General features: G+C 47.0%; 1 protein-coding gene across 1 annotated transcript in view; it reads left to right on the forward strand.

The window, feature by feature from the left end:
* LOC119976080 (guanylate-binding protein 1-like) overlaps positions 1-11,875 on the forward strand; it is a 45,233-nt gene extending 33,358 nt beyond the window's left edge. Inside the window, exons 8-10 of the mRNA XM_038816229.1 lie at positions 2,410-2,622; positions 8,930-9,032; positions 10,760-11,875. Coding sequence (XP_038672157.1) covers positions 2,410-2,622; positions 8,930-9,032; positions 10,760-11,148 — 705 coding nt within the window. The 3' untranslated portion in view covers positions 11,149-11,875. The remainder of the gene's footprint in view (positions 1-2,409; positions 2,623-8,929; positions 9,033-10,759) is intronic.
* Positions 11,876-13,637: the final 1,762 nt, after the last annotated feature.

Consider the following 13,637-nt stretch of genomic DNA (forward strand, 5'->3'; position numbering starts at 1 on the left):
CTGATCCCGACTTCCCCCCCAATCCTTCGATCCCTTTATCCCTGAGAGCTGTATCCAATTCCTTCTTGAAATGACACAACGTTTTGGTCTCAGCTACTTTCTGTGGTAGTGAATTCCTCACAGATTCGCCACTCTCTCTGGGTGAAGAAATTTCTCCTCACCTCAGTCCTCAAATGTTTATCCCTTATCCTCAAACTATGACCCCCCCCTTAGTTCTGGACTCTCCCACCATCGGGAACATTGGGGCAGCAGGGTAGCATGGGGGCAGCAGGGTAGCATGGTGGTTAGCATAAATGCTTCACAGCTCCAGGGTCCCAGGTTCGATTCCCGGCTGGGTCACTGTCTGTGTGGAGTCTGCACGTCCTCCCCCTGTGTGCGTGGGTTTCCTCCGGGTGCTCCAGTTTCCTCCCACAGTCCAAAGATGTGCGGGTTAGGTGGATTGGCCATGCTAAATTGCCCATAATGTCCTAATAAAAGTAAGGTTAAGGGGGGGGTTGTTGGGTTACGGGTATAGGGTGGATACGTGGGTTTGAGTAGGGTGATCATGGCTTGGCACAACATTGAGGGCCGAAGGGCCTGTTCTGTGCTGTACTGTTCTATGTTCTATGTTAACATTCTTTCTGAATCTAACCTGTCTAATCCTGTTAGAATTTTATAAGTTTCTATGAGATTCCCTCTCACTCTTCTGAACTCCAATGAATATAATCCAAACGATTTAGTCCTTCCTCTAGTGACAGCCCCGTCATCACAGGAATCAGCCTGGTAAACCTTTGCTGCTCTCCCTCCAGAGCCAGAACATCCTTCCTCAGATCAGGACACCTAAATTGCACAGCCACGTCCTGATTATGGCTGAGACTTTCCACCTCTGTACCCCGCTGCATCTTATTGTCCCATCAAAAGCCAATGGATTTATCCCATGATCCTTCCTGGTGGTAGGATCTCCTGATCCCGTTGTAGGTAATCCCTGAGGCGGAATTCCCCGCGGCGCGACGGGCGAGCAACGCGAATGGCCACTGACTTCGACAGGACTGGTCGATCCATCTGACGGTCAATGGCGAAGCGCCTCTACTGCCCCCCGCTGGAGGGACCTGGAAAATCCCAGCCTATGTTACTGGATTAGTAATCCAGAGGCCTGTGATCTGGAGAGTTAAATTCAAGGCACATTACGGCTGATGGGGAATTAAAATTTGCTCAATAACTGTTGTTGAGGGCAGCACGGTGGCGCAGTGGTTAGCACTGCAGTCTCACGGCGCCGAGGTCCCAGGTTCGATCCCGGCTCTGGGTCACTGTCCGTGTGGAGTTTGCACATTCTCCCCGTGTCTGCGTGGGTTTCGCCCCCACAACCCAAAGATGTGCAGGGTAGGTGGATTGAACACGTTAAATTGCCCCTTAATTGGAAAAATTGAATTGGGTACTCTAAATTTACAAAAGAAAACAAAAACAAAATAACTGTTGCTGAGGTCGCACATAATATCCTACCAGTTATTTCATTCTAACTTTTTGTTGTTGTTGTTGTTGTTTGTTTGTTTGTTTGTGTGTGTTCCCTTCTCTTCTATATATTTTTATATATATATGTATTCTATTTTGTGTACATAACGGTAAATATACTTTATTCAAAAACCCAATGAAAATATTTATAAAAAATAAAGAATTTGCTCAATGAGAGAATTCTGGGGCTGGATTCTCCAATTTGGAGACTATGTCCTCACGTTGGCGTGGGAACGACAGGAAAACCGGCTCCAAATGGCCACCGACTTTGCTGGGGGCTAGCAGGGAGGCAGCGAAGAGCTGCCTGGTCTGGCCTACATGTGACTCCAGACCCACAGCAATGTGGTTAACTCTTAACTGCCCCTCAGTGATTGGCAATGAATGCCCTCTGTGAGAGCGGCTGTATTTTCAATCTTAGCCAAACTGGTGACAGCACCCGGGCGGCAAGGTGGCACAGTGGGTAGCACTGTGGCTTCACAGCTCCAGGGTCCCAGGTTCGATTCCCGGCTTGGGTCACTGTCTGTGCGGAGTCTGCACGTTCTACCCTGCGGGTCCGCCACACTCTTTTCCCACAGCCAACGTATCCTCCCTTTGCTCACCTTGAATATTGATGTCTGAAATAACACATTAGTAATTCAGAGACCTGTGGTAATGATCTGCCCATTGTGTAACCCGTCCAGATTGTGCTGGTCCCACCTGCCCCAGAACCGGTTCCAATGCCCCAGGAATCTGAACTCCTCCCTCTTGCATCATCTCTCAAGCCACGCCTTCATCTGATCCCAGCAGATGTTGACCATGTATTTCCCAGCATTCACAGCTTGTAACAATGTGATTAGTATTTTCGAGCTACCTCACAGCCAGTCAGATATTTGCACCAGTGTTGTTGTTAGATCTGGTAACACGATTTTCTGACATTGCCAGGTCAAAGTACAACGACATTATTTGGAACTTTGTGACAAGAATGAAGCTGTTTCCATGGAGATGTGCACAAAGCTGCTGGAGACCCTGTCCACTGAGATTGGGAAGAAACTGCGGGAGGGATTTTACACCAAGCCCGGTGGCTATGAAGTGTACAAACAGGATCGCCAGGAGGTGATTCGGCAATTCCACTCCACCCCTGGAAAAGGGAATAAGGTAAAAAAAAAAAGAGTTATAGTGACAGGGGACTCGATTGTAAGGGGAATAGACAAGGGTTACTGTGGATGCAAATGAGACTCCAGGATGGTATGTTGCCTCCCCGGTACAAGGGTCAAGGATGTCTTGGAGTGGTTACAGGAGATTCTGGAGGGGGAGGGTGAGCAGCTAGTGGTCATGGTGCATATAGGCACTGTGGTGATACGCATCACTGTAAATACATAAGGGGTTAATATAAATACACTACCACTAAGGAACCACTAGAGGGAGCACCAGAGAAGCCATGACATACAGACAATGGGTCATTACACCAGGACACAACCAATGGGTAACCAGGACACCCAGAGGTGGCATTACCACAAGGGGGCACTTCACAATCCATATAAAAGGACAGGGCACACATGCTCTGTCTCTTTCCACAGACCGACATCTATAGAGTGATACAGGGTTGATCAGCAGCATCACACCCAGCATGTGGCTTAGAGCAGGCTGATAAAGATGGGCTGAGTTACTACAGTTAGATTAGCAGAGAGTCAAACTCATTTAAGAACTGTGTTAATAGTTCAATAAACACGTTGAACTCATTTCATAGTCTGGGGTTTCCTTTGTCAAAGCATACCTCAAGGAAGCAGCTTATGCTACACGAAGCAGAATAACACAACAGGCACCAACGATATAGGTAAACAACAAGATGAGGTCCGACAAGCTCAATTTTGGGAGTTAGGAGTTAAACTAGAAAGTAGGACCTCAAAGATAGTAATCTCGGGATTACTACCAGTGCCATGAGCTAGTCACAGTAGGAATGTCAGGATAGAAAAGATGAAGGCGTGGTTTGAGAGGTGATGCAAGAGGGAGGGATTCAAATTCCTGGGGCATTGGAACCGGTTCTGGGGAAGGTGGGACCAGCACAAACTGGACAGGTTACACCTGGGGCAGGGCTGGTACCGATGTTCTAGGGGAATGTTTGCTCGTGCTGTTGGGGAGGGTTTAAATAATGTGGCAGGGGGATGGGAACCGATGCAGGAAGTCGGAGGGAAGTAAAGTGGGGACAGAAACAAAAGGCAGTCAGGGGGAAAGTGAAAGGCAGAGAAACCAAAGACAAAAATCAAAAAGAGCCACAGTACAGAGACTGTGGAGAACTCGGTGAATGCGTCCAGTACGGCTAAGAGAACAATACACAGGGAGATTGCACAAAGCATGACCAGATAGCCTGAGAAAGCAGGGCAGAGAGAAAGGGAAGTCTGGATTAAACTGCATTTATTTCAATGCAAGAGGCCAGACGGGCAAGGCGGATGAACTCAGGGCATGGCTGGCTACATGGTACTGGGCTTTTATAGCTATTACTGAAACATGGCGAAGGAAGGGGCAGCTCAATATTCCAGGGTACGGATGCTGTAGGAAAGATAGAACAGGAGGTAAGAGAGGAGGGGGGGGGGAGGGGCATTGCGTTTTTAATTAGGGAGAATATCACGGCAGTACTGAGAGGGGATATATCCGAGGGTTCGCCCACTGAGTCTATCTGGGAGGAACTGAAAAATAAGAAGGGAGAGATCAGTTTGATAGGATTGTACTGCAGGTCACCAAATAGTCAGCGGGAAATTGAGGAGCAAATGTGTAAGGACATTACAGATAGCTGCTGGAAAAATAGGGTGGTAATATTTGGGGACTTTAACTTTCCCAACATTAACTGGGACAGACATAGCATTAGGGGTTTGGATGGAGAGAAATGTGTTGCGTGTATTCAGGAGGAATTTCTCATTCAGTATGTCCATGGCCCGACCAGAGAGGGGGCAAAACTTGACCTCCTCTTGGGAAATAAGGAAGGGCAGGTGACAAAAATGTTAGTGAGAGATTACTTTGGGACCAGTGACCATAATTCCATTAGTTTTAAGATAGCTATGGAGAACGATAGTTCTGGCCCAAAAATTAGAATGAAAGAACAAAGAACAAAGAAAAGTACAGCACAGGAACAGGCCCTTCGGCCCTCCAAGTCCGTGCCGACCATGCTGCCCGTCTAAACTAAAATCTTCTACATTTCCGGGGTCCGTATCCCTCTATTCCCATCCGATTCGTGTATTTGTCAAGATGCCCCTTAAATGTCACTATCGTCCCTGCTTCCACCACCTCCTCCGGCAGCGAGTTCCAGGCACCCACTACCCTCTGTGTAAAAAACTTGCCTCGTACATCTCCTCTAAACCTTGCCCCTCGCACCTTAAACCTATGCCCCCTAGTAATTGACCCCTCTACCCTGGGGAAAAGCCTCTGACTATCCACTCTGTCTATGCCCCTCATAATTTTGTAGACCTCAGATCAGGTCGCCCCTCACCCTCCATCATTACAGTGAGAACAAACCGAGTTTATTCAACCTCTCCTCATAGCTAATGCCCTCCATACCAGGCAACATCCTGGTAAATCTCTTCTGCACCCTCTCTAAAGCTTCCACATCCTTCCGGTACTGTGGCAACCAGAATTGAACACTATACTCCAAGTGTGGCCTAACTAAGGTTCTATACAGCTGCAACATGACTTGCCAATTTTTATACTCAATGCCCCGGCCAATGAAGGCAAGTATGCCATATGCCTTCTTGACTACCTTCTCCACCTGTGTTGCCCCTTCCTGTGGACCTGTACACCAAGATCTCTCTGACTTTCAATACTCTTGAGGGTTCGACCATTCACTTGATATTGCCGACCTGCATTAGACCTTCCAAAATGCATTACCTCACATTTGTCCGGATTAAACTCCATCTGCCATCTCTCCGCCCAAGTCTCCAAACGATCTAAATCCTGTTGTATCCTCTGACAGTCCTCATCGCTATCCGCAATTCCACCAACCTTTGTGTCATCTGCAAACTTACTAATCAGACCAGTTACATTTTCCTCCAAATCATTTATATATACTACGAACAGCAAAGGTCCCAGCACTGATCCCTGCGGAACACCACTAGTCACAGCCCTACAATTAGAAAAGCACCCTTCCATTGCTACTCTCTGCCTTCTATGACCTAGCCAGTTCTGTATCCATCTTGCCAACTCACCTCTGATCCTGTGTGACTTCACCTTTTGTACCAGTCTACCATGAGGGACCTTGACAAAGGCTTTACTGAAGTCCATATGCACAACATCCACTGCCGTACCTGCATCAATCATCTTTGTGACCTCCTCAAAAAACTCTTATCAAGTTAGTGAGACACGACCTCCCCCTTCACAAAACCGTGCTGCCTCTCACTAATACGTCCATTTGCTTCCAAATGGGAGTAGATCCTGTCTCGAAGAATTCTCTCCAGTAATTTCCCTACCACTGACGTAAGGCTCACCGGCCTGTAGTTCCCTGGATTATCCTTGCTCCCCTTCTTAAACAAAGGAACAACATTGGCTATTCTCCTGGCCTGCGAATTGGGGCAAGGCCAATTTTGATGGTGTTAGGCAGGAACTTTCAAAAGTTGATTGGGGGTGTCTATTTACAGGCAAGGGGACAGCTGGTAAGTGGGGAGCTTTCAAAAGTGTGTTAACCAGGGTCCAGGGTGAGTACATTCCTCAGAGTGAAGGGTAAGGCTGGTAGAAGTCGGGAACCCTGGATGACTCGGGATATTGAGGCCAGGGTCAAAAGGAAGAAGGAGGCATATGACATACATAGGCAGCTGGGATCAAGCGAATCCCTTGAAGAGTATCGGGCTTGTCGGAGTAGAGGTAACAGAGAAACCAGGAGGACAAAAAGGGATATGCGATTGCCTTGACAGATAAGGCAAAGGAGAATCCAAAGAGCTTTTACATAAAGGGTAAAAGAGTAATGAGGGAGAGGCCCCTTCAGGATCTACAAGGCCGTCTACGTGCGGATCCACAAGGGGTGGGTGAGATCCTAAATGAATATTTCTTTCTTTTTTTTTAATAAATTTAGAATACCCAATTCATTTTTCCAATTAAGGGGCAATTTAGTGAGGCCAATCCACCTACTCTGCACATCTTTGGGTTGTGGGGGCGAAACCCAGGCAGACACGGGGAGAATGTGCAAACTCCACACAGACAGTGACCCAGAGACGGGATTCGAACCTGGGACCTCGGCGCCGTGAGGCAACAGGGCTAACCCACTGCGCCACCGTGCTGCCCCTAAATGAATATTTCTCATTGGTATTTACTGTAGAGATAGGCATGGATTTCGGGGAAATTGGGGAAATAAATAGTGATGTCTTTACAAGTGTACATATTTCAGAGAAGGAGGTGCTGGAAGTCTTAAAGCGCATCAAGGTAGATAAATCCCTGCTGAAACGTATCCCAGGACATTGTGTGAGGTTAGGAAGGAAACTGCGGGTCCCATAGCAAAGATATTTGAATCGTCGGCAGCAACAGGAGAGGGGCCTGAAGATTGGAGGGTAGCAAATGTTGTGCCTTTGTTTAAGGGAATAGTGTGGGAACTACAGACGGGTGAGCCTCACGGATGAGGTGGGTAAGTTGTTAGAAGGTATTCTGAGAGACAGGATCTACAGGCATTTAGAGAGGCAAGGACTGATTAGAGAAAGTAAGCATGGCTTTGTGAGTGGAAAATCACGTCTCACCAATTTCATTGAGGGGTGACCAAGAAGGTAGACGAGGGCAGTATAGTTGACGTTGTCTACATGGACTTTAGCAAGGCCTTTGACAAGGTACCGCATGGTAGATTGTTGCATAAGGTTAAATCTCACAGGATTTAAGGGCGGCAGTGATTAGCACTGGGACTGCAGCGCTGAGGACCCGGGTTCGAATCCCAGCCCTGGTTTACTGTCCATGTGGAGTTTGCACATTCTCCCCGCGTGGGCTTCACCCCCACAACCCAAAGATGTGCAGGGTAGGTGGATTGGCCACGCTAAATTGCCCCTTAATTGGAGAAAAAATAATTGGGTACTCTAAATTTATAAAACAAAAATGTTAAAACATCTCACAGGATCCAGGGAGAGGTAGCCAATTGGATACAAAATTGGCTTGACGACAGAAGACAAACGGTGGATGGGGAGGGTTATTTTTCAAACTGGAGGCCTGTGTGCCTCAGGGATCGGTGCTGGGTCCACTGTTATTTGTGATATATATTAATGATTTGGATGAGAATGTAGGAGGCATGGTTAGCAAGTTTGTAGATGACACCAAGATTGGTGGCATAGTGGACAGTGAAGAAGGTTATATAAAGATTGCGACAGGATCTTGACCAATTGGGCCAGTGGGCCGATGAATGGCAGATGGAGTTTAATTTGGATAAATGCGGGGCAGCACGGTGGCCTAGTGGTTAGCACAACCGCCTCACGGCGCTGAGGTCCCAGGTTCGATCCCGGCTCTGGGTCACTATCCGTGTGGAGTTTGCACATTCTCCCCGTGTCTGTGTGGGTTTCGCCCCCACAACCCAAAAAATGTGCAGAGTAGGTGGATTGGCCATGCTAAATTGCCCCTTAATAGAAAAAATAATTGGGTAATCTAAATTTATAAAAAAAAAAATTTGGATAAATGTGAGGTGATGCATTTTAGTGGATCAAATTGGGGCAGGACCTACTCAGTTAATGGTAGGGAGTTGAGGAGAGTTACACAACAAAGAGATCGAGGGGGACAGGTTCATAGCCCTTTGAAGGTGGAGTGGCAGGTGGGCAGGGTGGTGAAGGAGGCATTCAGCAGGCTGGGTTTTATTGGTCAGAACATTGGAGATGGGACGTCTTGCTGAAGTTGTACAAGACATTAGTAAAGCCACACTTGGAATACTGTGTTCAGTTCTGGTCACCTTATTATACAAAGGATGTTATTAAACTCGAAAGAGTGCGGTAAAGATTTACTCGGATGCTACTTGATGGTTTGAGTTACAAGGAGAGACTGGGACTTTTTCCCTGGAGGGTAGGAGGCTTAGGGGTGATCTTGTCGAGGCCTATAAAATAATGAGGACTATAGATGAGGTAGAGAGTCAACATCTTTTCCCACAGGAAGGAGAGTCTAAAACTAGAGGGCATAGGTTAAAGGTGAGAGGGGAGAGATACATAAGGGTCCAGAGGGGCAATTGTTTCACACAGAGGGTGGTGAGAGTCTGAAACGAGCTGCCAGAGGCAGTAGTAGAGGCGGGTACAATTTTGTGTTTTAAAAAGCATTTAGACAGATACATGCTGGGTATAGAGGGTTATGGGCCAAATGCAGACAAGTGGGACTAGCTTAGTGGTAACAACTGGGCAGCATGGACAGGCTGGGCTGAAGGGCCTGTTTCCAGGCTGTAAACATTAGTGATAAATTAGTATGAAGTTCTGCACAAATGAATTTGCCCCATCCTAACATTCCTCTACATTTAAATCCCTACCTCCCGCAGGCCGAGGAGGCCTTGAGCAGGTTCATGCAACAGAAAACTCCGGAAGCTGATTCTGTGCTACAGGCTGACAAGCTGCTGACAGACACGGACAAAAAGCTGGCGGGTAAGGAGGTCAGAGTGATGTTGCTGGCGGTGAATAGGAACAGTAGTAGGCCATTCAGCCCCTCGGCTGACTCTACTATTCGATTGGATCATGGCTGCTCTGATTGTGGCCTCAAGTTCATGGGCTGAACTGAGGGGGTTTGAATGGGACTTTGTTGATGTTTGGGAGGGGTTTGTTTGTAAGGGGGTGTGGTTGTCGAATTGTGTGTTTGACCTGATGTCTCTCTCTCTCTGCCTTTATATTTTGTATATATCTGTTAGTGATTGAAATCTGTCGTTTTTTTTCTTTTGGTTTTTGGAGGGGTGAGGTGGGAGGGGGATGTCATGTTAAGCACACTGAGATAACACGGGCTGCAACTGGATGCAGCTTTACCTGAGAGATACTCCAGACATTGAAGTTGGTTCAATCTGATTTATTGGACCTGTCACACAGTTAGCACAGTTCTATGTGAGTTCGACTCTCTGCTAACCTCGTGCGATTACTCTGTCTGACTGAACCAGGCTAGCTCTTAGCCACGTGCTGTAGGGGTTAAATGATCTGTACACCCTGACTCACACTGTAGATGTCAGAAGTGGAAGGAGGCGGAGTGTGAGTGCCTCGTGCCTTTTATAGTCGGAAACCACCCCCAAGTGTTCTGCGTGCTGATTGGCTATGTCCTGTTCTCTGTGTTCATTCGCTGCCTGTCTGTATCTCATTATGTGCATGCTGCATATCATGACAGGGGCGATGGGCGGTTTCAGGGTTGAAGGAGGAGGAAGGGGAGTGTCAGCTCCTGAGCTTTGGTGGATTGGGTCCATTCTTTTGATGTTAATTTGTGTGAAGAGGTGGGGGGTAGGGGGGCTACCTCACTCGCAAGTGGAGGGAGGGGCTTCGGCTTTCTCAACCTGTTTCGGTGGCTTTCGGTGATCCTAGAAGGTGTGAATGGAGGGGGAATGGGGGTGGAGCAGAGGGGTGGGTATTGGTTCAAGAGGAAGTGGTAAGGTGGTTTCTAGGATAGGAGGGGGTGTAGTTGCTGACGCTGACTGGGGGGGGGGTTTCTTTGTCCCATCTGTTGGGTTGAAATGGGCGCCATTTTGGGTAGGCCCTGGTTTCAGGATTAGGGAAAATGGATCTCTCACTCGATGTCAGCAAAACTAAAGAGCTGGTCATTGACTTCAGAAAGCAAAGTATCGTATAATAATCTTCATTGTCACAGGTAGGCTTACATTAACACTGCGATGAAGTTACTGTAAAAAGCCCCTAGTCGCCACATTCAGGTGAGGAAGGAGCAGTGCTCTGAAAGCTCGTGTTTGAAACAAACCTGTTGGAATTTAACCTGGTGTTGTAAGGCTTCTTACCGTGCTCTTTTTAAACAGACCAGTGTGTTTTGGTCAGCTGATGAAATTATTGATTGATATTACTTAGTCACAATTTGCATCACCTTGACAGCGCGTATGTGTGTGTAAATGCATGTGTGTGCGTCCGTGTGCATGTGCATGTGTATATGTGTCTGTCTGTGTGTATCTGTGTGCGTGTGTTTCGGTGGTGTGTGTGTGTCTGTCTGTGTGTGTATATCTGTGGTTTGTGTGTGTCTGTGTGTGTGTCGGTGTGTGTGAGCATGTGTGTGTGTGTGTACGTTGGCGTGTGTGTGTGCTGCGTGTCTACGACTTTGTGTGTGGCTATGAGTGTGCATATTTGCAATGATGTGCAAATGTCACTGACAATTAGCTTCGTTCCTACTTTTGCAGCAGAGAGGCAGAGAGCTGCTGAAGCCGAACAAGAGGCAAAGGCACAGGAAGAGGCAATGAAGTCCTTGGAAAAGCTGAGGGAAGACGAGAAGATAATCCACGAAGAAAATGTCAAATACCTAAAGCTGAAGATGGAGGAAGAGAGAGAGGACTTGCAGAGAGAGCAGAAGTTAGCACTGGACAGCAAATTGAAAGAGCAGGAGGAATTACTGGAGAAGGGGTTTGCCAATAAAGCTCAGATGATGGAGGAACAGATCGAGTTACTGAAGAAGCAACAGGATTCTGCAAGCAATTGGGAAAAGATTGCGAAGGTGACTCAAGATCTCCTGGAAACTGCGATTGGTGCTTACACAACGAACAGAACCATGAAGTTGTTGGCTCGGAAATAATCCAGAACAGAACACCAGCGTGTCAGACAATGCTCACAGGATTTACTGGTGTAGGTTTTAGTTTTCACAGGCTGGGTGGTAATTATCTGCTGATTGGCTTGTGGGGAGGGGGGCATTGTGTTGAGTGTGATCCGAATCACAAGGCTTTAATAGAACCCGCTTAATCTTCATTCTGCTGGAATTGGAAAACAAACTGAGCACTTGGCGATATTTGTAGAGGGGTAGTTTTGCTAAACCTGCGTCAAACCTTGGTTAAGAGTACTGAAGTTCTGGTGACCTGATTATTGAAAGGAGATCGAGGCAGAGGAGAGGGTGCAGTACAGATTTGCAAGGTTATGCCAGTAACCCGTGGGTATGAGGAAAGGATTGAAAGGCTGAGGAATGATCTATATTTTACTGACAATTACTTAAAATATACACAGCCCAGCAACAGACAATTTGGCTCAATCACTCCAGCCCAGTGTTTATGCTGCAATCATAGATTTGCCATCCAAATCTATCATTGTAACCCTCTATTCCCTTCATATCCTCATCTACATTCCCCTTAAATACATCTACATTCTTCACTCTCTGTGGTAGCGGGGTTCCATCTTCTCTCCACTCTCTGGGCAGCACGGTAGCATTGTGGTTAGCACAATTGCTTCACAGCTCCAGGGTCCCAGGTTCGATTCCCGGCTTGGGTCACCGTCTGTGCGGAGTCTGCACGTTCTCCCCGTGTGTGTGTGGGTTTCCTCTGGGAAGATGTGCACGTTAGGTGGATTGGTCATGATAAATTGCCCTTAGTGTCCAAAATTGCCCTTAGTGTTAGAACATAGAACATTACAGCACAGTACAGGCCCTTCGGCCCTCGATGTTGCGCCGACCTGTGAAACCCCTCTAAAGCCCATCAACACTATTCCCTTATCGTCCATATGTCTACCCAATGACCATTTGAATGCGTTTAGTGTTGGCGAGTCCACTACTGTTGCAGGCAGGGCATTCCCCGCCCTTATTACTCTCTGAGTAAAGAACCTACCTCTGACATCTGTCCTATATCTATCTCCCCTCAATTTAAAGCTATGTCCCCTCGTGCTGGATATCACCATCCGAGGAAAAAGGCTCTCACTGTCCACCCTATCTAATCCTCTGATCATCTTGTATGCCTCAATTAAGTCACCTCTTAACCTTCTTCTCTCTAACAAAAACAGCCTCATGTCCTTCAGCCTTTCCTCATAAGATATAGAACATTGTTGGGTGGGGTTACTGGGTTATGGGGATAGGGTGGAGGTGTGTGCTTGGGTAGGGTGCTCTTTCCAAGAGCCAGTGCAGACTCGATGGGCCGAATGGCCTCCTTCTGCACTGTAAATTCTATGGTTCTATAATTCTATGATTCTGAATTTCGTATTGGATTTCTTCGTGACTATCTGGTAGCACGGTAGCAGTGTGGATAGCACAAATGCTTCACAGCTCCAGGGTCCCAGGTTCGATTCCGGCTTGGGTCACTGTCTGTGCGGAGTCTGCACATCCTCCCCGTGTCTGTGTGGGTTTCTCCCGGTGCTCCTGTTTCCTCCCACAGTCCAAAGATGTGCAGGTTAGGTGGATTGGCCATGATAAATTGCCCTTAGTGTCCAAAATTGCCCTTAGTGTTGGGTGGGGTTACTGGGTTGTGGGGATAGGGTGGAGGTGTTGACCTTGGGTAGAGTGCTCTTTCAAGAGCCGGTGCAGACTCGATGCAGATTTGTTGTTGGCTTGTCTTTGACTGAATACAGTAGAGTTTTGTAAATTGGTAAAAACTGGGGGAATTAATGAGGTGCAAAGTATTTAATGAACTGCAGAAAATAGTCGGTGCAGTTTTCAGGTTGTATGCTATGCCTTGGCAATTGAAGCAATGGTGAATACTGAACATGTGCACGCGATGTGGTGGGTGAATGTGACAAGCATGAAAGTGATGGGATTGAACCTCAGAACATCTGGGCTTCGTGTCGCAAATCCACAGCCCATAATGTCCATTTTGAAACGTCTGTGTTTGGCTGTTAATTGTCGCAGGATTCTCTGCTGCCAATATATTTGGCTTTCCCCCACGTTCTGTAAAAGTTTAGCAGCAGCTTGTCTTTGAATCTCGCTTTATTGTACCCCTCCTGTTCTGCTCGCGATGCATCTAATCTGGAATGAATTCCATTAGTATTAAAATTAAAAAAAAAAAGATTGAATCTTTGTCTGTTTTATTTCACTTGAAAAAAAGATATTTTTATTGGTACTGCCAGTTTTTACAGAGTGGCAGCTCAAGTGTATCAGGTAGTTACAAACAAGTTTGTGTCTTATTTACAGCGATTTTTACATGAGGTCTGTTCTCCCCCAACGTTGGTAGTTTAGTTCCCCTCTTAGCGCTGCCGTCTCCCCAGGGTTCCATCTATTGTGCTCCTGTTCTGTTGGGGTTTGTGGTGAATGAGATTCACACGGTATTATAAGTTACCAATGTCACTCTGTTCCCATTGTATATATGTACCGAT

Source organism: Scyliorhinus canicula, chromosome 13 (assembly GCF_902713615.1).
Source record: "Scyliorhinus canicula chromosome 13, sScyCan1.1, whole genome shotgun sequence".
Taxonomy (NCBI): Eukaryota; Metazoa; Chordata; class Chondrichthyes; order Carcharhiniformes; family Scyliorhinidae; genus Scyliorhinus; species Scyliorhinus canicula.